This window comes from Solanum verrucosum, unplaced genomic scaffold (assembly GCF_900185275.1).
Source record: "Solanum verrucosum unplaced genomic scaffold, falcon-dt-bn FXZP01000238.1, whole genome shotgun sequence".
Classification (NCBI taxonomy): Eukaryota; Viridiplantae; Streptophyta; class Magnoliopsida; order Solanales; family Solanaceae; genus Solanum; species Solanum verrucosum.
In genome coordinates, this window is record NW_026020630.1 from 530,508 (window position 1) to 554,222 (window position 23,715).

The 23,715-nt window shown below is 33.6% G+C and overlaps 3 protein-coding genes across 9 annotated transcripts; all 3 read left to right on the forward strand.

Moving 5' to 3' along the window:
- Nucleotides 1-4,442: 4,442 nt before the first annotated feature.
- Nucleotides 4,443-5,597, forward strand: LOC125811576 (uncharacterized). 3 transcript variants are annotated; one of them, XM_049491092.1, is made up of 4 exons: nucleotides 4,443-4,472; nucleotides 4,763-5,100; nucleotides 5,220-5,315; nucleotides 5,394-5,597. In XM_049491092.1, the coding sequence occupies exons 2-3, from the start codon at nucleotides 4,766-4,768 to the stop codon at nucleotides 5,308-5,310; spliced, it is 426 nt and encodes a 141-aa protein (XP_049347049.1). In that variant the 5' UTR covers nucleotides 4,443-4,472; nucleotides 4,763-4,765; the 3' UTR covers nucleotides 5,311-5,315; nucleotides 5,394-5,597. The 3 variants fall into 3 exon arrangements, with proteins under 3 accessions (XP_049347049.1, XP_049347047.1, XP_049347048.1); XM_049491090.1 differs by having other exon boundaries at nucleotides 5,220-5,290; XM_049491091.1 differs by lacking the exon at nucleotides 4,443-4,472 and having other exon boundaries at nucleotides 4,738-5,100.
- A 4,050-nt stretch (nucleotides 5,598-9,647) lies between these two features.
- On the forward strand, nucleotides 9,648-13,576 carry LOC125811578 (uncharacterized). 5 transcript variants are annotated; one of them, XM_049491096.1, is made up of 3 exons: nucleotides 9,648-10,013; nucleotides 10,155-10,250; nucleotides 13,536-13,576. In XM_049491096.1, exons 1-2 carry the CDS (start codon nucleotides 9,679-9,681, stop codon nucleotides 10,243-10,245), a joined length of 426 nt encoding a protein of 141 aa, XP_049347053.1. In that variant the 5' UTR covers nucleotides 9,648-9,678; the 3' UTR covers nucleotides 10,246-10,250; nucleotides 13,536-13,576. The 5 variants fall into 5 exon arrangements, with proteins under 5 accessions (XP_049347053.1, XP_049347051.1, XP_049347050.1 ...); XM_049491094.1 differs by having other exon boundaries at nucleotides 10,155-10,225; XM_049491093.1 differs by lacking the exon at nucleotides 13,536-13,576 and adding an exon at nucleotides 10,328-10,454 and having other exon boundaries at nucleotides 10,155-10,225.
- A 3,012-nt stretch (nucleotides 13,577-16,588) lies between these two features.
- LOC125811556 (zinc finger CCCH domain-containing protein 32-like) lies at nucleotides 16,589-20,839 on the forward strand. The gene is made up of 3 exons (XM_049491062.1): nucleotides 16,589-16,885; nucleotides 17,966-18,076; nucleotides 19,288-20,839. Exons 1-3 carry the CDS (start codon nucleotides 16,814-16,816, stop codon nucleotides 20,719-20,721), a joined length of 1,617 nt encoding a protein of 538 aa, XP_049347019.1. The 5' UTR covers nucleotides 16,589-16,813; the 3' UTR covers nucleotides 20,722-20,839.
- Nucleotides 20,840-23,715: the final 2,876 nt, after the last annotated feature.

Genomic DNA, 23,715 nt, shown 5'->3' on the forward strand with positions numbered 1-23,715 from the left:
CCACGAAGGAGGTAACTTTTTGATCATTGCAGCCACTTGAAAAGCTTCATTTACTACCATATCATCAGCAATCATATCATGGAAAATAAGTTGAAGTTCCTGCACTTGTGATCCAACAGTTTTACTATCTGACATTTTTAGTCTAAAAACTTTGTGACCATAAACTTTTTCAAGTATGCATCTTCTGTCTTATATTTCTTCTCAAGTGCATCCCACAATTCTTTCGAAGTTGTCATTGCACTATAGACATTATATAAGTCATCCTCTAAAGCACTCAGAATGTAGCCCTTACATGGGAAGTCTGCCTGTTTCCATGCTTCAATAATCATGATTTTTTCTCTGTCTGCATTTCAGCAGCAGGCACCGGAGTTTCTTCACTAAATTTCTGCAGACCAAGAGTGGTAAGCCAGGAAAATACCCCGTTGCTGCCATCCTTTGATATTCACACCAGAGAATTTTCCCGGTTTCTCTGCTGGTGGTACAACAGTTCGGGTTGGTGCAGCAACAGCCACTGTAGCATTGTTGTTTGCCATTTCTGATAAACAAAAATCGTTACAGACTTAGTAAGCAATAACTTAAATTGCAAACTTAATAGTAGTCTAAAACCACAAAGATTTTTGTCTTCACCAGAAACATATATTAAAAATAAATATATAATTTCCTTAAGATTGTTACCAAATCTGTGTCTAAAACAGTACCACTGGTTAAACCAAACTTTGCAGAAATACGAAGTTATCAAAGTTTAATGAACCAATGAAAAAACAGAAGAACATTAATTAATTCACAAAAAACTAAAATATGTAAAATATACCAGAATTTGGAAAAAACAGAACGAAAAAAAATCAAGCCCACTGAATGCACAGTGTCCCCTTAAGGAAATTATTCCCCTCTAGTATCCGAGGTTTGATTTGGAATATGTCCTCCTAGGATAGAATGATCTCAATCACCAGTGTATTGATACCCAAAACACTGGTGTCAGCGAGTCACTCAACGGTAGTAAAGTACATGAAAAATATTTGTGTAGAAGAAGAAGAAGAAATCAGAAATTTTCGTAAGTAAAAAGTCTGAAGAATAATTGGTATTTATAGCCAAGAGTAACTGGTTCCGAAAGGTTGCAACCTTTCAGAAACCACACGACCATTTCAGAAAATTTGCAACCTTTCAAACGGTCATGGTTGTTCCTGAAAGTTGCAACCTTTCAGAACAGTCATTTCCAACGGCGGAAAAATGGGAAAGTAATTTAAATAAAACGGGTCACGCGTAATTTTATTTAATCAATTAAATAAATAATTAAAACAAAACTTTGTCCAAAAATAATCTCTCGATCATTTCCAAAGCTGAAGCCAAAGCCGAGCCAAGTGACGAGGGCGGCGCGAGGGGGGTCCCTCTTTCCAACCCTTTTAACAATTAATAGAAGTATTTCTCTATTTAAATTCTTCTATTTTTCCACCGATGAGGGAAAAATGACTTTTTACTAAAGCATAAGAGGACTTTTCAAGTTCGGCTCTTTTCATCTTCCCTTTATTTCCCATTAACTCTTGCTATATACCCAACATCTGGTAAGTATTATTGAGGAGGATTGGTCCCCTTTACAGAATGGTCACATATAAAGAATAAAGGATGAAGCTTTGTCTGAGGTTTTCTTATCCAGAATATTCATGTTGTCTGGTTAAAAATAGTGATTAGGATTCCTCCTTATCAAATCCTATGTCTACACGCGAGCATCTCTGGTTAGGTGGAATCAATTGTGGATGTCATGTCAGCGTTTGTGGCCTGGATAATTTGTCAAAAGATCTTAATTCATTGTGTTTGCATAAAAGGCCTTTTTTTGTTGTTACTTCCTGTGTTTCAACTTGTTTGTCTGGTTTTGACTTGACACGAAGTTTAAGAAAGTTAAATTAAAGATATTCATAATGTACCAATATATTCTTTAATCTTGTGGTCTTAAGCATGTCACATGGAACGCTAGAATTAAAGAGTTTCCAAAAAAGGAAATAGTCATTCTTTTTTAAACTGATTAAAAAGGAAAGTAAGACAAATTAACTAATTGAAATGGAGGGAGTATTTTTTTTCGGTGACACTCATGATCAGTCATCAAGGACAGCAGATTGTCTATTTTTGCTCACTTCTTTTCATTGCTTGAAAATTATTACCAATTAACAACTTATTGGAACGGTCGCCATGTTAGAATCTTAGCTGAAAGTGTTACGGGTTCGAGCTATGAAAACAACCTCTTGCAGAAATGCATGGTAAGACTACGTACGCTATATTGTTAAGGCATCAGAACCAAGTCAAAAGTTATAAAATAACCTTACACTATATTGTTTATGGTCAAAGATGGTTAACCTTTTCAATTCTCATCTGCAACTACAGGGCATCAAATTCATATAATTTGAGTCTCGTACAATGCATCACTTTCAGAATCTTCAGAGAATATTGATGATTTGTTTACTACTGAAAAACGAAGATAAACGCCATATGATGATCACTTTAATACATTGCCTCAGGTACCTGTCATGAAGGTGGTATTTCTCTTCCAAGTTGATACATTCAATACTGTCAGGAATAATGTAACTCTTATGTTTTGTTCCTAATTCATGTTTCACCTGTTTGGGCCGATAAATTGTATCATAGGAATAATTTAACTCTCATGTTTTGTTCTGAATTCATGTATCATCTGTGTACGCCGATAAAAATGCTTTTTATATTCTTAGCAATCTACTGATGGCAAGCATATTATGCTTTACAAGTAGAAATAAAGGGCTAAATGTGATTATGAGTTCTAATTATGTCACAAACTAGACACGTAGACGCGGACATGACATGAACAGGAGATGAAAAGAAGTTCACTTTTGAATTATTAAGAAGAATATAACACAAAAGAAGAATAGAACTCAACATATGCATTATGAGGGAATTGATTCCCTGGTAGTAATTGTTACAGTGTTTACCCTTTGGAACCTGGACCATTTTCCACCTGAACGACATAAGCCTTCATTTCAGACAATTGCTTCCATCTGTAATGTGGATTAATTACACATGTTTATGTATTGTGTAAGTGTGTTTAATCCATATCATTTTGAGGGCCCATCGATCTTAGCAAGAGCATGCGTTGAAATAACCCCACTTTTCATATAACATCTTCCCCTCATAACACCTACTAGAAATGGATACAGAACAAAGAATAATATTTTCAGAAACACTTTACTAGAAGAATAATGGACCGGGGACGGGTAAGGAGGGGAATCTATTATGTTTTTTCAACAAAATAATGCTTCACATGCATGAATTTGACAGTTGAGAACTTATCGCACAAGTAATATAGTGGCTCTTAAAAGAACCAGATTATCAAACTCAAAGGACTAGTCAATTAATTATTATTACTAAATTATATTAATTCTAATTATTTATTTAAGGGAAGGATTTCAAAAGATGAATATATTAACTAAACTAAAAATAAAGATAAAATAACTAAAAAGTAATTAACAATCATGTTTAGCATCAATTTCATCAACTTATTTGATTATCTAGTTATTGATTCACAGGGTTAAATGTATGATCATGGTCTCCCGACCTCTAATCGCCTACAATAAATGACAACCTAACTACATCGTTGAGCGGGAATACGTTGGATCAAATATCGAGCATTACGATTTCTTCCTGTATAGTGACCAAGCATAGTTTCTAGGTATATCCCTATCCTAGATACAAACTAACCTTAATTATTAAGAGAAAATCATGCTCCTTATATTCCACGTTCTATCCTCTTATTCCTCTCCTGAATTCAATTCGGATAATATATTTATTTCAATAGTGATCAAGCATCAAAATAGTAATATAATAAACAAATCATGTTAGAATAAAATCACTAAACAATCATATTGCGCCAACAATGTCCGCCGCCTTCAGTTTAGAGCGAATTAATTTTCCTTTAGCTGGCTGCCACGTGGTAACTTGGTTCCTTCAGCTTCAATTCTTTCCTCAACTACAATTCATATATATTAAATATTATCATATTCAATTTAATACATTAAGTTGTCTGCTTCATTTCTTTCTTTAATCTTTCATCTATAATTCTTTTTTAGCTTCAAACTTTTTTATTATTTCATCAATATAATCCTACAAATAAAATACACTATTAAGCACAATTCATAAAATTCATACTAAAAATAAATAAATATAAATAATAAATATAAAACAAACAATAACTAAAAATATGTATTTTGAGCCATACCTCTATACTCGAACTCGAGAAGTAAGAAAAGTAAGAGGTTATCCAATTCCTTTTTGGAAAATGTGCGATATCTTGTGGATCCCATTTAAGGAAACTGTCTTACGCTTACAACAGATCAAAAAAGAAAACCTTTGGGGCCCCAATAGTGAGTTTTTCCAACTATATAAACCTTCTCAAACCATTCATCAAACTTACCAACTCCAGTAAGTCATTTCTTCAATTCCTTCACTTCTTTTAGGTGAGGCATTCATTATGTTTATTTTCACTTGTGTAGTTCATTTTATCATCTCTGAAAGTAAATGCAAAAAATATAATTCAACTTTGAATGCAAGATCTTGAAACTTTACGCCTTCAATACAAAATTAACGTTTTGCGTAATTTCTTCCTAGAATGAAATAAATGTCCTAGTGTAAGTAATGCAGTTCTTGGCTTGGAATTTCTTCCTAGAATGAAATAGATGGCGTACGTATTTTACTTCCCATATGTAAAATTTTGTTTTCATGTTTACGAATTCAGATTTCAAGAGAGAAAATGAGCAGAGATGGAGATTGGATGTGTGCTGCATGCCAACACCTAAATTTCAAGAAACGGGATGCATGTCAACGATGCAGCTGTCCAAAATACGCAACACCGGCTGATGTTGCCATGTATGGACTAAACAAAACTGAAGTCTTGGCTGGAGACTGGTTTTGCAGTGGTATGAACTGTAGTTCTCATAACTACGCAAGCAGAACAAGTTGCTATCGATGTGGTGCCTTAAAAAGTGATTATTATGGCATCGGAGCAGGAATGATGGCAACGACAGGTTATGGATATGATTCAAGTGCTCTTCCTGGTTGGAAGAGTGGTGATTGGATTTGCAGCAGGTTAGTTACGTTCATTTTTACTTTAAACAAGTAGGGTCGGGGCTATATGAATCCTTACTGTTTATGTCCCGGTCCAATATCAAGTCTATAACTGACACAACTTCATTCTTGATCAACAGATTAGGATGTGGTACGCACAATTACGCCAGTAGAGCAGAATGTTATAAGTGCAAGACACCTAGGGATTTCGGTGAGCCATCTTCCTTCTGATTCTGGTACTGCATCATCGACATTTTGCATTCCGACACCATTTATCATTTACTAACATTTTGTTCATTTCTCTGTTTTCTCAGGAGGTGACATGAGAGAAAGTGAATTATATTGAGGGACGTGGCGACACTAAGTTACTATTGAAGATTTAGCCTTCAAACAACCCTTCTTCACTCTTGCTTTTAGTTTTTTTCTTTTCTTCTTTCTTTAGATTAGTTTCTTGAAGAAGGGTTTAATTTCTAGCTGCATTGTAACTGTGCAAGTGTTATAATGAAGACGTTCCTTCAGATTTTGCGTTCTTTCCGTCTTTCATTTTAAGGATCACAGCAAGAAAAAATAAGAGAAATACATAAGGATCAGATATTAGATTCAAAGAATCTTTGTTAAGCATCAACTCTCAATTATCACAGATAAGAACCAGATGCTTTGCTTTTATAATTGAGCCAATTTCACCTTTTCTCTTTCCTTTCCTCCCTCAAGTTTCCATTTCGATGCTAATGTGAAGCATTTTCAAGATAGACATTCTATCATTGTTGAGCTAAGTACATATAATTTCAACGCAACTAATTAGTCGAAACCACATTTGAGGGTTCTTAAGTTCAATGCAACTTAAGTGACAACAATGAGCCAAGAACTTCTAAATCACAATAACAAGGCATCTAGAAGTGAAGAGCAGTTTGTGGTCAAAGCTTGGCTTTTGGCGATAAGCTAGCAGTACGATTGGCTACATCAAAGTTCGAATAAAAGAGCCTATGTACATTCTTTTAGGGTGGAGTTGTTGAAGATATAATTAAGTTATTAAATTCTTAACAGTTTAAGTTTTTAGATAAGATGGTCACACATTTCATCAATATGGTATCAGAGCATACATTGATTGTGAGTTCCAGTCTCACCGTCACCCATCATTAAGGAAAAATTCCATGTGATACCATGAAAAACAATCGAACTTGCACATGAGAAGGTGTGTTGAAGACATAAGTAAGTAATAAGAAGTGTGTTTCTCCTGTAGTTTAAGTTTTTTGATGAAATGGTCACGCATGGGAGTAATCGTATCCGTATATTTGAAGCTCAATAAGAAATTGTACTAAGATGCAAGGCTCATTTCGAAAGAAAAAGCTTCAAAGATTGCTCATATATGAGTTATTGAGTAGACTTAATAGTAAATTAGGAGTATGGAATAGATTCTTGTTACACTTCAATTTCTAAAACACTATCTTAGGAATTTGGTGAAGGGTGGTGGTGAAATCCAAAAAGAGAAATGGCGCATTCAACCACGAACAAGTGTGAATGTGTGTGTGTGTGTGAGAGAGAGAGAGAGAGCTCGCGCATAAAACAAGTACATCTAGAGTTACATATACATCTCAAAACTCTCTATCTCAGTTTAGAACCTACAACATCTAAATTTTAGATCGACCACTCAAACTAGAAATAGTTGAGCACTCATAACTAAAAAAAATTTGGATCCACCACTGCTGAGAGCTGAAGTTCATTGCATTGCAGGCCGCAGGGGTAGAAAGACTACACATTCTTCATCCACCAACGTCTAGATTTTATATACCTTTTTTTTATCGAGACAAGTGTCTTAGTTCATGTGAAGTAATTTCAATTCCTTGACATATCTCTTGTGGTCCAGACAGCCAGAACCAATTCATATTAAATCATGTCTTTTATCTTTGCTTGTATAAACTAGTGGCTCTTCATTTCAAATATCTCTCTCAATAAAAAAAGAAGAAGTCATTTTCTTGTTTAAAGATCAATGTTTTAGGATTCTATTCCCTCTTAAGTTTTCTCGATTTTTTTCCAATCGAGAAAGAAAGTTCAAATTATTGAAGAATATTTAGGAAAAGAGAGATGTTAGCATCATATGCATTTGTCAAACCATAAATCTAACAGTTGACAACTTTTGAAACTGTGCTATATATCTTGTGGATCCTGTCAAAAGCTCACAACAGATCAAAAAGGAAACTTTTCGGCTTTAATAGTGAGATCTAACAACTATATAAACATCCCTAAACCATTCATCAAAATTATCAGCACCAGCAAACCATTTCTTGAGCTTCAAATTTTACGTTTATCCGAGAAACTCAGTACCTCAATTCCTTCATTTTTTTTAGGTGAGGCGTCGGTCATGTCCTTTCCTTGTGTAGTTCATTTCCCTATCTTAGATTGGAACTAAACTTCCTCTTTTTCCAGCTTCTACACAAAAAAAGCTGCTGTCTTTGATGCAAGTTTAATGGCCGCGGAATTTCTTTCTAGAATGACATAACTGTTCATATAATGCATATAGAAAGTTTGTTCACATAATCTTTTCATGTTCACTTTCAGATTTGCAGCATGTTAGTTCACATGAAATTTTGCATTCTTCCTTTCTTTCAAGTTTCAAAAACTGTTTTTGTTGGATGGTCCAATGATAATACACTCTCCGTTTCCAATGATAATATCTTTCTTCTTTTGGCAACTCTTTAATTCTTACTTTCCGCATGACAATGTTTAATACCGCAAGATTAAAGTACATTTCGATACATTCTACATAATTTAGTTAAACACCACAAGATTCAAAAGTCTTCTGTACTTTCTTAATCTATGTGTCAAGTCAAAAACCATACAAGCAAATTGAAACGGAGTGAGTATTATGTAGCTTTAATAAATGTGAAGGGTTATGTTTCACTTATGTACAGAAGGATCAGCTATTAGATTCACAGAACTAAATTAGTTCCTTTAAGCATCAACTCTCAATTATTACAGAGATAAGAACCTGATACTTTACTTTTATAAGTGAGCCAATGACGTTAACTCAAATTCCACCTTTTCTCTTCTTTTCTTTTCTTCTAGTCTCAGAACTCATTTCCATTTCCATGCTAATCTGCAACATTTTCAACGCAACTTTAGAGAGAAAAAATGAGCCAAGAACTTCTAAGGCTTGGCTTTAGGCCGATAATCGATCTAGCATTATGCTTGGCAACATCAAAGTGCAAACAAAAGGACCATTATCAAAAAGAATTCTCACGTGTTTAGTCCATGAAAAGGAATCAAGTTCGCATGTGAGGGGGTGTTGAAGACATAATTAAGTAATTAAAAGTTTGCTCTCTCTAATAGTTTAAGCTTTTAGATAAGACGGTCACACTCAACACGAGTAATCTTATATTTGAAGCTCAATAAGAAATCATATTTTAATGCAAGACTCATTCAGATAAGGAAAAACTCCAGATATTGCTCCAAAATATGCATTTTAAAGTTCCTCTATGAGGATGTGTATATCCATGGAAATACATTCACATTTGGGAGTACAAACCTCATTACAAGAAGACGAGGCAGATCTATGTAACTATGTTTTGCTAGAATTATATAAAAAGAATGAAAATAAATGTATGCATATACTAAACAATACTCGTTCTGAATCCATATTGATTTTGAGGAGAAAGACGCACACTTGATTTCCATCCCAAGGTGGTTGAATTAAGTAACCCCAACCAGAGGCAAATGTATCATACATTAATCATTTTCAAGACGACGAACCATATATATACAAGTGAAAAAGCACTAACATGTCAACAAATATTATACTTCAAACCAACAGTTCCAAAAATGCATCGGATTCAGCGATAGGAACCTTAAAGATAAATTACTTATCAAGTTTAAATCCTGAATCCGCCTGTGGCTACTGCTAGATCTCCATGCAGGAATAATCCATTATTTCGGAAATCTTAGACAAGTGTCTCAGCTCATGTGAAGCAGTTTCAATTCCATGGCATATCTCCTGTGCTCCAGACAGCCAGAACCAATTCATGTTAACCATGTCTTTCTTTCAAATATCTCTGTCAATAAAAGTTAATTTCCGTTTAAAAAATCACTGTTTTAGTCTGTCTAATTAAGATTCTATTCCCTAAATTTTCTATATTTTTTTCAATCGCGAAAGAAAGTTCAAATTATTGAAGAATATTTAGGAAAAGTGAGATGTTAGCATCAAATGCATGAATTTAACAGTTGACAACTTTTGAAAAACATATATCTGTACACTCAAGAAGGAAGGTTTATCCAAGTATTTTTTTGTTCTATCTTGTGGATCCCATTTAAGGAAACTGTCTAAAGATCAAATAGGAAACTTTGGGGCCCCAATAGTGAGATCTTCCAACTATATAAACCTCCCAAACCATTCATCAAAATCTATCAACTCCAGCAAATCATTTCTTGAGCTACACGTTTACGTTTAGTCAAGAAGCTCTATTCTTCATTTGATTTAGGTGAAGTTCATTTCTTTATCTCAGATTGGAACAAAACTCTTACTATCTCCTATTTTGCTTCTTGTATGAAGATTTTTTTCTCATAATCTTTTCATGTTTACTAGTTCAGATTTCAAGAAAAAAGATCATGAGTAGGGAAGGAGATTGGATGTGTTCTGCATGCCAGCACCTAAATTTCAAGAAACGAGATGCATGTAAACGATGCAGCTGTCCTAAATACGCAACACCGGCTGATGTTGCTATGTATGGACTAAGCAAAACAGATGTTCTTGCTGGAGATTGGTATTGCAGTGCCATGAATTGTGGTTCTCACAACTATGCAAGCAGAACAAGCTGTTATCGATGCGCTTCCTTAAAAAGTGATTATTATGGTATTGGGGTAGGAATGATGGCACCAGCAGGTTATGGATATGATGCAAGTTCTATTCCTGGTTGGAAAAGTGGTGATTGGATTTGCAGCAGGTTAGTTCTCTTTAACTTCAATAAAAAAAAATATTACGCCTCATTTCCAAACAAGTAGGGATCGACTTTATGAATCCTCATTATTCATGTCCTTCCATTTAAGTCCAATCTTTACGTTACTTGTTTCTTCTTGATCGACAGATTAGGATGTGGTATGCACAACTATTCCAGTAGAGCTGAATGTTATAAATGCAAGACACCTAGAGATTTTGGTGAGCCATCTGCCATATGATTCTGGTACTGCATAGTCGACGTTTTACTTTCCAACATCATTTTTCATTCACTAACATCCTGTTCATTTCTCTGTTTCTCAGGAGGTGATCTGAGAGAAAGTGAGTTATATTGAGGGCCGCGGCAATATGAAGTTTGTTTCTTTAGATTAGTTTCTCAAAGAAGGGTTTAATTTCTAACTGCATTGTAACTGTGCAAGTGTTCTAATGAATGAAATCCCTTCAGATTTTCCATTCTTTCTGTCTTTCAACGTCTTCTTTTAGTCGGGTGCTCCAACGAATCATATTATCGAAACTTAACAGTCCACCAAACATTATGTATCATTTAATTTACAGCAAGAAAAAAGGAAGTTGAAATTATATAAGGATCAGATATTAGATTCATAGAATATTTGAGTGGTTTCTCTCTAAAGGAACAAAATTAGTTCCTTTAAGCATCAACTCTCAATTATTACACACAGATAAGAACCAGATGCTTTACTTTTATTAGTGAGCCAATTGCACTTTTTCTCTTTTCATTCTTTCCTTCAAGTCTCAAACTCATTTCCATTACCAAACTAATCGGAAACATTTTCGAGTTAGTCATTTCATCATTGTTGAGCTAAGTGCATATAATTTCAATGCAACTACAAAGTCGGGTTCTTGGAAGGGTAGCATGTATCTAGATAGACCCTCTTACAGAAGTTACGTTGTTTCTGATAGACCCTCGGCTCAAGGAAAAACAAGCCAAAGTAGTCTAGAAAAAGTAACGGAAGTACAAGAAACAACAGATAATAACAATAATTTGAATGCAACTAACTAGTGGGAACCCCAGTTGAGTGTTCGTAAGCTCCTTGCAACTGAAGAGACAAGAATGAGCCAAGAACTATTCTAAATCACACTAATAAAGCTTGGATTTTGACCGATAAGTTAGCAGTAAGCTTGGCTTCATTGGAGAGAACATGAACAGGATCATGTACATTAACCAGCAGGACCATCTACATACTTATATTTAGAGCTCAATATAAAATCGTATTTTAATGCAAGACTCATTCAGATAAGGAAAAATTCGAGAGGTTGTTTCTATTAGAGTTATTGAGTTACTGAATAAGAATATGGAATTGATTCTTGTTACATTATTTCTATAACATTATCCATCTTAGGGATTGTGGGGGAAGGGCCGTGAAAAGAACAGTCGCGAATTCAACCACAAACAAGAGATGAGGGGTTTGGGGTGAGTGGAGCAATGAGTACAAATTCAACCACAAACAAGAGATGAGGGGTTTGGGGTGAGTGGAGCAATGAGTACAAATTCAACCACAGATTAGCATTTGCAATAGAACCTGCTGGTGCTTTCGTATCAAGTCTATATATATGTGTGCATTTGTGGACACGTAAGACAAGTACGTCTAGAGTTAGATATACATTTCAGAACTCACTATCTAAATTTAGAACCTACAACATCTAAATTTCAGATCCACCACCACCACACTAACAAAAATATACATGTGAAAAACCACGAAGAACGCCAACAAACATTATATTTCAAACCAATAACTACAAAAATGCAATGTGTTCAGCGATAAGTACCTTAAAGATAAAACTTATCAAGTCTAAATCTTGAATCCGCCCGTGGCTCCAAAAAAGTCTACTCTTACATTTCCATGTAGGAATAATCCATTATTTTGGAAAAGGTTCACATTCCATGCAAAATTAATTATATTCCATTTTTAATGGTAGACAAGTGTCTTAGTTCATGTGAAGTTGTTTCAATTCCATGGCATATCTCCTAGTGTCCAAACAACCAGAACCTATTCTTAACCAATATCTTTGTCAATAAAAAGTCAATTTTTCTGTTAAAAAATCAAATTTTTAAGTCTGTTTTAGGATTCTATTCCCTATTTTTTTCAAATTATTGAAGAATATTTAGGAAAAAAGAGATGTTAGCATCATATGCATTTGTCAAACTCTTCAAGGTTTTATCCAAAAAAATTCTTCAATATTTATAAACATCATCATGTGGTTGTGGATCCCATTTAAGGAAACTGTCTATAATTCAAAACAGATAAAAAAAAAGGATCTTTTTTTGGCCCCAATAATGAGATCCTGTTACTATATAAACCTCTCCAAATCATTCATCAAAATTTATCAGCTTCAGCAAACCATTTCTTGATCTTCAAGTTTTTACGTCTAGTCGAGAAGCTCAGTTTGTCTAATCTGTAACTTTTCTTAAGGTGAGGCATTCATAATGTGTTTTTCCTTGTGTAGTTCATTTCATTATCTTTGGTAAGAATCAAATTTCATATTCTTCCGGCTTCTACATAAAAAAGCTTCTGTCTTTCATGAAAGTTTTTCAAAAAACTTAAGCCTTTAAGATTTGATGTTTTCATGTTTGCTGAATTCAGGTTTCAAGGACAGAAGATGAACAGGGAAGGAGATTGGATGTGTGCTGCATGCCAGCACGTAAATTTCAAGAAACGGGATGGATGCCAACGATGTAGCTGTCCTAAATATGCAACGTCAGCTGACGTTGCAATGTATGGACTAAACAAAACAGATGTTCTTGCTGGAGATTGGTATTGTAGTGGTATGAACTGTAGTTCTCACAACTATGCAAGCAGAACAAGTTGCTATCGATGTGGTTCCGTAAAAAGTGATTATTATGGTATTGGCACAGGAATGATGGCACCAGCAGGTTATGGATATGATTCAAGTGTTCTTCCTGGTTGGAAGAGTGGTGATTGGATTTGCACCAAGTTAGTTTCACACTTTTCATTTTCCATGCAAGTGACTTACTCTACGACAACAAATTTGATCGGCTATATGAATCCTCATTTTCCATATCGCTCCACTTAAGTTCATCTTAATCCAATATTATAAGGTATAGACCCCTGCATTAAGCTCCCACGATCCGCAGGATCCAGAAAATGGCCAAGCCATATAGTCTATAGAGTCTTATGTATGCAGCCTCACCTTCCTCAGATTGAACTCGAGACGTCCTAGTCACATTACGGATAATGTTACTGTTGCACCAAGGCTCCCCTTCACATCGCAGTCCTATGTTATATAAACCAAAAGTGAATACCAAAAATAAAAAGTACTAGAAGTCCTCGATATTTACTACGAGCATATTTAACTGACAAAACTTCCTTCTTGATCTACAGAATAGGCTGTGGTATGCACAACTATGCCAGTAGAGCTGAATGTTATAAGTGCAAGACACCTAAGGATTCTGGTGAGACATCTGCCTTAATCGACGTTTCACTTTCCAACACCATTTTTCATTTACTAACATCCTGTTCTGTTTTTTCAGGAGGTGACTTGAGAGAAAGTGAGTTATATTGAGGGACGCGGCGACATTAAGTTTTTATTGAAGATTTACCTTCAGAGACCTTAATTCCTAACTACATTGTAACTGTGGCACTGTTACATAATGTGTTCTAATGAATGAAATTCCTTCAGATTTTGTTTTCTTTCTGACTGTCCATTATTATGTAATCTTGACAATCAATCAATGTTGTTTAGGCCTATAAAGAAAGCAAAAGCTATGTTGCTCACGGACTCTTCAAAAGTATCGATGGGATCCTCCAAAAGCAGTACTCCCTCAGTTTCAATCTGTTTGTCCTTTGTAGTCCGTTTAAAAAAAAAGTCTGGTTTTGATACATTTGATATATTTTTAGTTTAAGACAACAAGATTCTCTGTCTTGTTAACTTTCTTAAACTTCGTGTCAAGTCAAAACAAGACAAACAAACTGATATCAAGGGAGTATATTTTTATAGGATCCGACGATACAAGCGCGGCTACATAACAAGAAGTAAAAAATAGGAGAAACAACACTAAGGATTAGATATTAGATTCATAGAATCTTTATGAATAGTTTCATTCTAAGGGAACAAAATTAGCTCCTTTTAAGCATCAACTCTCAATTATAACATAGATAAGAACTTGATGCTTTGCTTTTATGAGCACATATAACCACGTTAGGAGGGATCTTAGTAGCTCAGTTGGTTGGTTACCTGAACTCACGTCTTATTGGTGAGGGTTCGATTTCCCACATTGTAATCACCTCCCCGTTTCCCCTTAAAATTATAAGAAAAAAAACGACGTTATGCACGAATGTTTTTAGACCAACCATAAATACACACATGAAAATATCAACAAATATTCAAATTTGATCAATATATACAATAGTTTCAATATTATCTAATTCATCAAATTCAAATCCTAGATTCATGTTTGGCTTCAATATAATAGTTTTTTTTTTGTTCCAACCGATGTCTGATATCTCCATTCCAATCTTGACAAATCCAGATTCGCGTGACGGCGTGAGTCACGTAAGACTCATTAAAGGTGAAAATGCTCCCTAAGATGTTTTCCATACCCAAATTACCTCAAATCCGAGATCATTAAGGTTGAAGAGAACATATCCATACCACCACAACCCTCGATAGTACCCCAACATAGTCTACTAATACATTTCCATGTAGCAATAATCAATTGTTTGGAAAAGTTCTTATTAGTAAACCTGTCTAATTATAAGGATTCTATTCCTTAAATTTGGTTTATTTTTTCTCCAATCAAGAAAAAAAATTAAATGGTAAGAAAAAATGTAGTAAAAAACTTAATAAAATTAAAGAAGCACTTCAAGAGTATAATGGATTTATTGAATGGTTTTATATATTATTCTTATCTAAAAAGTTGTAGAATAGAATAAGATTATTAAATAATATTCATGATACTATAACAAAAGGTATCCTTCATAAGTCACAAGCATAAAAGAATATTTAATTTGTATTAAATAGAATTATTTGAGTAAACAATTTTTGGGGGCATCTTTTTTTGTTCTTTTATGATATATGTTGCATGGACGTTTTGAAAATATTGTTACACCTATATGCTGAAAGATTTAATATGCCTGTATAGGTATTTAATTTTTAAGAATTCGAATAATATAGCTTTTATATTGTTAAAGTGTCGAATAATGTTTTTCTTGACATAATATCTCGAGATCCTCTCAATTAATGTGTTTAATTGGTGTTTACCTATTGTCACATGAATATTTTTGTTCATGTGAAACTTTTAAATAATAATATATTATTATAATTATTTTACCTTTTTAAGCTCATTAGCTTTTTTGGATCAGTTTTTTTTGTACCAAATTTGTACAAAAATATGTATGAAAATTTACATTAGGCTAAATATAATGGTGTTACACCCACATTCACGTATGAGAACATCTTACTATCTTTTTAAATTAAATCAAAATGAATATTGACTATGTGTTTATTATATCGATTCTAAATTTTTTGATTATGATATATAACAAAATCTTATATTTAGTAAAAAAAAATTGAATAAATTGAAGGTAATCACTTCTATATATGTAGCTTTTGATCATAACCACCCACCCCAAAAAATAATAAGTGATTCAAACTTTTAGAAAAATTCCTAGTTTAAATGATCGTGCACTGAATCAAGTTAATATGAATATGGATTAATTGTATCAATTAATTTATCAATAATTAAATTTTTTAAAAGGGGAAAAACGGAAACATGACAAAAAAGCACAAATCATAACCAAAAAATCACAAAATTTATCGCACATAATTTGCAATTATAGTATATATAATTAATCAGTTGATTGGTTGTCGAATAATCTTTCATTTGTCATAGAGTTTGAAGTTGAATTTAGAAGTAGAAAACTTGAGTTTTTGAAATTGTGATTTTTGAAACTTAAAATTGTGCAACTTTTTTTTCAAAAAAATGGGGTAAAAGATTACAAGTCGGGGAATCGAACCCTCACCAACAAAATAAAAATTCTAGTAGCCAACCAACTGACCTACTAAGATTTACTAAAGTTCAAAAACCTAAAAACGAGTAACTTGAATATCTTTTTAAAAGACAAAATTAAAAAAATTGATCCAAAATCTATAGTCAAACATACATTTAAAGATAATTATTTAAAATTTTAGTAAAAAATAAATTAAATTCAAAAAATTTAGTCAATAATGCATTTAAGAATAAAATTTTACAATCTAATCTAAAATTTTATAGTCAAACATACATTTAAAGAAAAAATTTAAAAATCTAATCTAAAATATACCGTCAAACTTAATTAAGCTTATTTACTTACAAGTCCTTTAACATAATTTTTTTTTATTTCTAACCTAATATTTACTTCTATACAAACTAGAACTAATCGAACCAGTAGTAATCAGTAGTTTTTCAAAATAGGTTAAAATACAAATAAAAACTAAGGGAGAGTAATGCAACATGTCCAAAAATACAAGGACCTATATTGCAAACAATGCAACTTATAAAACAAAAAAACAAAAAAACCCAGAAAGCGTTAGCTTCTATAAAAATTTTGAGCATCATCATCACCTTCATACCCTACCACCCCCACCCCACCCCACCCTATACAGTTGTTGTATGTATATGTGTATCTATAGGTATATGTATATATATATATAGGTACACATTCATTGTTGAGGGTTTGGAATTTGATCGAGTTATAGAACCTCAATGCATTCAGAATTTTGAAAATTTTCTTTTTTTGTTCGTCTGTTTTTTTTTTGTGGGAGAAAACAATGGAGGAAGAATTTCAGAAGCGGTTTACTGATTGTGTGTATTTTTTAGCATCTCCCCTCACTTGTAAGAAGGTATAGCTATCCTTTTTTCATCTGCATTTCGTCGGAATTTTCGATTTTTTTGGTGAAAAATGGTGGATGAAATGCATTTTTTGTGTGAATTTCTACATGGGCGTTTGGTTAACTCATTGATTAGCTGCATTTCTAATTGGGTTTCAATTTGTTTTTGGTTTATGTAACTGTTGAAGAATTGGTGGAAAAAAAATGGTGGATGAATGCATTTTGTGCTAATTTTTATATGGGTGTTTTTTTAGCTTGTTGATTATGTGTTACATCGGGAATGTTAGTAGTTCAGTTGATTGGCTACCTGAATTATTAGTTTGTTGGTGAGGGTTTGATTCCTCACCTGGTAATCTCTTTCCCGTTTTCCCCTTACCCTACCCCCAAACTTTTTTTTAAAGAAAAAATATGTTTTTTGTGTCATTCTACTAAATATATGTTAATGCTGATGTAATGTATATGTTAAATTAGTATGTTAAACTTTGTGTCAAGTAAACAAGTCGTATGAAATTGAATTAGAATGTGTGTGTATCGTGTTAGATGTGTTTTTTTTCAGGATTAGGGTGCATTGATTTGTTCGATTTTGTTTTATGATGGAATGGTTAAATGGTGAGATTATGCAAGGGAATTCAACGGATTTGAGGATTTGGGTTGTTATGTTAAGTTTTTTAATAAAGTGAGTCGATGATCCTGTTGTGGTTTGCTGAAGTTGTGAATTCAGTTAATCGTCTTCATTTAGTTTGCTGTGTTGGTGCTGTTTCTTTGTTTTAAGTTATTATTGTGTTTAATTGTTTCTATAATTATAGTTTTAGTTTTTCAGTTCAAGTCTAATCAATTATGGTTTAGAGGTGATGGAATAACAACAATCGGAGTAGTAGGTCTCAATGCAATGAACATTTATATTATTGTTTTAATTATGCCATACCTGTTTTGGTTATCTTAGGTGTTTTTGTTAGCTGTGCATTTGTGATTGTCATTGTGCCTGACTCCGGGTTTTCCTGACATGTATAATTGTGTTTGTGTGTGTCTTGTCTCATTATTTCAAGTATTGTATCTAAGAATCTGGTTTTGTGATATGGATTTTTGTTCCAGGGAATGGAATGTGAATATCGACATAGTGAGATGGCAAGGCTCAATCCCAGGGATTGCTGGTACTGGGTGGCTGGAAGCTGTCTTAACCCAACATGTGCTTTTCGACATCCGGTAAGTACAAACCTTTCATTGTTTGAAAACGATAGTTGTGCTGATTTTGACATATTATTACTGCAAAAATGCAACAAAATGAAATATGCTTTTGTTTTGGCTTGAATATTTCTCTCAACTTAAAATAGTTCGAGTTCAGACATGTTTAAACTGTTTCATATATCGGAATTTAGAATATTGGTGTTAGTCTATAAGGTAGGATGATTACAACTTGGCTACAGTCTGCCTAAGCTCTAGATTAGTAGAACCACCACGACCTAAAAAGTAGAAAGTGCTTCTTCAACGGGTAGATATTGTGTTAGTCTCTATCTCCTCTTTCCAAGAAAACGAGATATCATCCTATCAAAGAAGCACTTTTCCTACTTCGTGAGTCAAGAAATATAGATCTCCACTAATAATTACTGGCTCCTCAAGGCCTTTGTCTGCCAAGAAAGCGAGATATCTTCTTGTTAAACACTTTTCTTATCAGTAGGAGTCCAAAAATATAGATCTCCACTAAAATTCACTGGCTACTCAAGACTTGTTTGTGTCAGCCAAATCCATGGTAACCATTTCTCAGGGAAGTTTTAAGTTTTAACAAGCCTAGATCACAAGTTCCAAATTCTTTTCCTGAAAACTGTACAGTGCAACATTCTTTAGGAGCAGTGCGGATATCTGAAACCTCAGACTCCTCGAAATGCGCAAATCACTGATTTGACTAACAATCTGTGCAATTTCTGAAGGTGTATGTGTTCAACATCTCTTGTATTATTCTCTAATAAATGCTCATATTAATTCTTCTCGTCAAACAGAAAAGAGGCTTTTGGGGGGGTATAAATGTGTTAAGTACCTTGTGACTGGTTAATGAGGAGGGATAGCTTAGTTGAATGACCACCCACCTCCAACCATGAGGTTAGGGATTCAAGTCACCAAGGGATCAAAATGGATAAAGGTCAGTGTTGGGCCGGGTGGTTTGGGAGGTGGATTTACAATACTCCAAGAAAACAATGAAAAGTACTTGGAAACTGGTTGTTAGATCTTCCACGGTCTGAAGGTTTTTGTGACGATGTAATGGGTTACTTAAGGACCTAGCAAACAAGAAATTACATGGTTTAAAGCAAATATTCGTCTGACCTTTCATTTCCTTTTTTCTGATTTGACTTAAATTGCTTCTTGAACTTGTTATTTTAAATTCTTTGGACGTGCTAATTTTTCTCTGTCCATTTTCTCAGCCATTAGAGAGCCATGCTGAGACGTCATCTGAATTGGCTCCTCAACCCAACAAATCTGCTGTGCCTGTTAACAAGACAAATATGCCTTGTTACTTCTATTTCAGCGGCTATTGCAATAAAGGTGAAAGATGCGCATATCTGCATGGACCTGATGATGGTGCAACTGCATGGACATCCTCAAAAGTAGCTTCTGAAGTCCCTGATGAACCAACAGCTGAGATGAAGAAGACATTTGCAGGAAGTGAAACTGATCTTTCAGCAGTCGAAAAACATCCCAATTCTTCAGAAATGGGGCCCAAGGAAGCAGCACATGAATATATCAACTCAGAAGTGGATGTTCATTTGATGATTAATAATGTTGGTGAGCAGAGTGCTTCTCATGAGACGTCAGGATCTCCTTCTGTAGAAGCTGCTGCAGTCGGGTTAGTTTCGTTAGTTCATGCTGAAGGCCTTAACCAAGGAGGATCCTATTTGTCCCCCAACCAGAGCTCAGATGAAGAAGTGGAGGACAGCGTGGAGAGAGAGGAGTGGTTGGAATCATCTCCCGGTTTTGATGTTCTTGTTGATGATAGATTAGTAGGTTTGGGTCACGAAGATGAACATAATTATCTGATGCACCATGATATGGAAGACAGGGAGCTTGATGAACGGTTCGCTGGGTATGATTTTGAGAACCACCTCGAGTATGATCCTGCATATCCAGATATAGGAATTGTTTCTGACGTAGAACAAAACGCTTCTTATTATAACTTTGAGAATCATGAAATGAATGAACGCGTCGGAGAATTTCTTATCCCTGCTCATGGAAGAGAGAGGGTATCTCGTAAAAGAGAGTTGCCTAGAGAACTGGCTTTTCGCGGCAGAGACAATGTTGACCTCCGGGACCTTCTGAAGAAGCGACGAGCCAGTGAAAATGATTCTCCAGATCACTTGTCTAGAAGGTTTGACCTGTCTAGGTCGAATGTCCATGAGCAAGGCAGCAGGGATAGGCATCGTCCACAGGGTTCCCGGTGGATGCCTCAAAGAAGGGCTTCAAAAGTGGAAAGCAATGTTTCTTTCTCCCCCGCGTTTTTGAACCGCACTCTTCTGGAGGGTGCCAATCGGCTGAAAAGGTTGAGACAGTCTCAAGGAAGCAGTTACAGACAGCAGCATTTCAAGGACAGGAGACGGGGCCAGTCGCGACCTTTTGCAAATGAACCCCCTAGGAGGAGGATGGATTCTAGGAAGAGACTGACTGACGTTCCAGAGACGTTTAGTGCACCCAAGACTCTAGCTCAGATTAGAGAAGAAAAGAGGAGAGGAAGCGAAGATGCAAATTCTCTTGAGGGAACTGGTCCATCTGGAGGAAGTGAGAAAGAAGACTTTTCAGGTCCAAAACCTCTCAGTGAAATCCTCAAAGACAAAAGAAGGCTGAGCTCAGTAGTGAGCAATTAGTAGACTTTAAAGGTTTTGATAAAAACTTAGTTTTGGAAAAACTTTTACTGTAGCTTGGTGCAAAGTTTTGTACAATTTTCTGGTTTAGCTTTTGAAACTTTACAACTTTTTAAAACAGCTTAAGTCATGGATTAGTTGTAGAAGAAATTGTGCAATTGAATATTACAGGTACATTGGAAAATAGCCTTCTTGCTATGAAAATGCTCTGATTAATCTCTTTCAGCAGATAGACACTGCTCCTTGAGCCGAGGGTCTATCGGAAACAACCTCTCTACCTCCCAAGATAGGGGCATAAGGTCTGCATGCACACTACACTATCTAGACCTCACTTGTGGGATCGGATTGTTATGTTGTTGTGTGTATACACTACTCTCCTCAGAGCCCATTGCATATATTATGTGTGTTTCTATATTTACTCGCGTTATCAAGGTAGGGGCATAAGGTCTGTGTACACACTACCTCTTCAGACTCCACTTGTGGGATTAGACGGATATGTTGTTGTGTGTACACACTACCCTCTCTAGACCCCCATTGCATGTATTATGTGTGTTTCTATATTTACTTGTATTATCAAGGTAGGGGTGTAAGGTTTGCTTACACACTACCCTCGTCCCCACTTGCGGGATTAGACGGATATAATGTTTTGTTACACACTACCCTTTTTAGACCCCAACTACATATATTTTGTGTGTTTCTATATTTACTTGTGTTATCAATTGTCAATTCTTGATCATCGTCATCATTGAGATTCATGTCAATTCGAATTAATATTTAGACATAGACATAGTGTTACCTCTCTTTTTTCTTCTTTCAATCAAATAATAATAATAAATGTTTATCCATCATGAATCTCAGAATCTGTTAGGTCTATTCCTATTAATTTGGTTGAATAAGTCAAACTCATTAATAGTTAAATTTAAAAAATATATACTTCAACAAATAATATGTTAAGAAGATAGTATTTAAGATTTATAGGTTAATATACATTATATTATTTTGAAGAATTGGCATAGTTACGTAATATTAAAAACTTCCCAAAATAATAAAATCAATCAAAATAATAAAATCAATCAATCTGAAAAATTCAGGATAAATAATCATTGTATTTATTACTTAATAATTGTTTTCATGAATGCTAATTTTGTATTCAAAGATGGCTGCTACTTTTATACTCTAATTTTAGACTATCCTCAATTAACTTTTATTTCTTCAAAATTGGTTTACTACCTTCATATCCAACATATTGTCCTTTTTGGGGTTGGGGGTTTTCATTTGTGTATTCGGTATGCGGATTGAACATGATTAAATTTGAATTTATGCATTGCATTACCTATTTTATTATTTTTAGAGGCTTAAATTCGAGATATTTGAATTTAATCACAAGTCAAAATCAAATTATCCAATTATAATGATGTATTACCAAATCCAAACTTTGACTCTGCAAGTGTATGTTTTAACAATTTAGGCATCATTTGGTAGAAGGTAGTATTATAGAAAATGATGCAGGAATTAGTTTTGGTTACCAACTATATTTTTGGTACGTATAACCGATTAGAGTTATGTAGATATTAGTAATGTAGGGATAATGTTATGACGAAAAATTTATGTATTATTTTGTGCAGATTTTAGCTATTCATGTATTTCACCTTCTAATCCTGCATAAAATAATACATAGATTCCCTCGTAACCTACACATGTATTAGTTATGTAGATTTTTAAATTGCAAAACAAACACTTATAATATTAGTTATGCATGATTTAATACATACATAACTCACCTTCAAATGATCGTTTGATAATTGATTTGGAGATGTTATGCATGAATAAATTTTACACTATCATATTATTCTTAATTACAAATAATTGTCCATAAAAATGAATTAATAACATACCTACTACGTACAATATGGTAAAATACAATTTTTTTTAATATATGGAGGGATATGGAGGTAAATAGGAAAATTACAAAGACGAAGAATCAGACTTCTATCAATAAAGTAAAAGTTTAGATAACTAATTAAACCATTAAAAATTCTCAATAATAATATACTACTTAAAAATTATATCCATTTTAGTGTGTATATATAAGTTAAATCTTTGAAACTTATAAATAATAGAAGAAGGTATGCTGATCGTATAAATCCTTTCCTCTTGGTCAAATTTATAACCTTCATTAATAATTTCTCTTTCTATATTTTCCCTAAAATATTAATTACAATATTATCAATATATAGAACAATTTTTTGAGTGTACGCAATAGTTTTGTGTCAAATATTCAATTAGTTTCACTAATTTCAAATCGCAAACAAATAATTTCAAATACTAAAACATGTGAAATTCATTTATATTATGATCACGTCATTGTCCAACTTAACCTTTCATATCTTATTTCTTGTTAATATATATCAATGATTGAACCAAATTCAACAAAAAATTCACCCCAAAAAAATAACTACAGATAATTGTTCATAAAACATGAATTTATAACATAAAAATAAATTCATTACCTATTATAATATTAGGGCATACAAGTTAAATCCTAAAATTTAATTATTATTTTTTACCAAAAATATTTAAGTTATATATAACATGATCAGTATTAAAAAAATTAATTATATTATCTGTTTATCCTTAGATGTAGCTAGTTATAGTAGATTATTAATCGTATTTTACTACAAAAGTCTTCTTTTTATATTATAAAATTTCTTAATAAAAAAATTAATTTCGATATTATTATCGCCGATGTAAAAAATATTATTTACATTAAATATTGAATATGACTTAAACTCAAACTAATAATAAACTAAACTATACTTATAGTGTAACTAATGATGGTATATATATAGTGTCAAATCTTCAAAACCATATCACAAATTTCAAAGGGCAAAATAGTAATATAAAAAAACACACTATACAAAATAAGATATGATTAAATTTATTTATTTATATATATATGATCACATCATTGTCCAACTAATCTTTTCATATATATAT

What these genes read in the sequence shown, in the direction of transcription:
- LOC125811576 (XM_049491090.1), top strand. Translation starts at nt 4,766, where the DNA reads ATGAGCAGAGATGGAGATTGGATGTGTGCTGCATGCCAACACCTAAAT. An exon ending in GGTGATTGGATTTGCAGCAG is followed by an intron (nt 5,101 to 5,219) that starts GTTAGTTACGTT and finishes CTTGATCAACAG; the next exon opens with ATTAGGATGTGGTACGCACA. An exon ending in CAAGACACCTAGGGATTTCG is followed by an intron (nt 5,291 to 5,393) that starts GTGAGCCATCTT and finishes CTGTTTTCTCAG; the next exon opens with GAGGTGACATGAGAGAAAGT.
- LOC125811578 (XM_049491094.1), top strand. Translation starts at nt 9,679, where the DNA reads ATGAGTAGGGAAGGAGATTGGATGTGTTCTGCATGCCAGCACCTAAAT. An exon ending in GGTGATTGGATTTGCAGCAG is followed by an intron (nt 10,014 to 10,154) that starts GTTAGTTCTCTT and finishes CTTGATCGACAG; the next exon opens with ATTAGGATGTGGTATGCACA. An exon ending in CAAGACACCTAGAGATTTTG is followed by an intron (nt 10,226 to 13,535) that starts GTGAGCCATCTG and finishes CTGTTTTTTCAG; the next exon opens with GAGGTGACTTGAGAGAAAGT.
- LOC125811556 (XM_049491062.1), top strand. Translation starts at nt 16,814, where the DNA reads ATGGAGGAAGAATTTCAGAAGCGGTTTACTGATTGTGTGTATTTTTTA. An exon ending in CTCCCCTCACTTGTAAGAAG is followed by an intron (nt 16,886 to 17,965) that starts GTATAGCTATCC and finishes TTTTTGTTCCAG; the next exon opens with GGAATGGAATGTGAATATCG. An exon ending in CATGTGCTTTTCGACATCCG is followed by an intron (nt 18,077 to 19,287) that starts GTAAGTACAAAC and finishes CCATTTTCTCAG; the next exon opens with CCATTAGAGAGCCATGCTGA.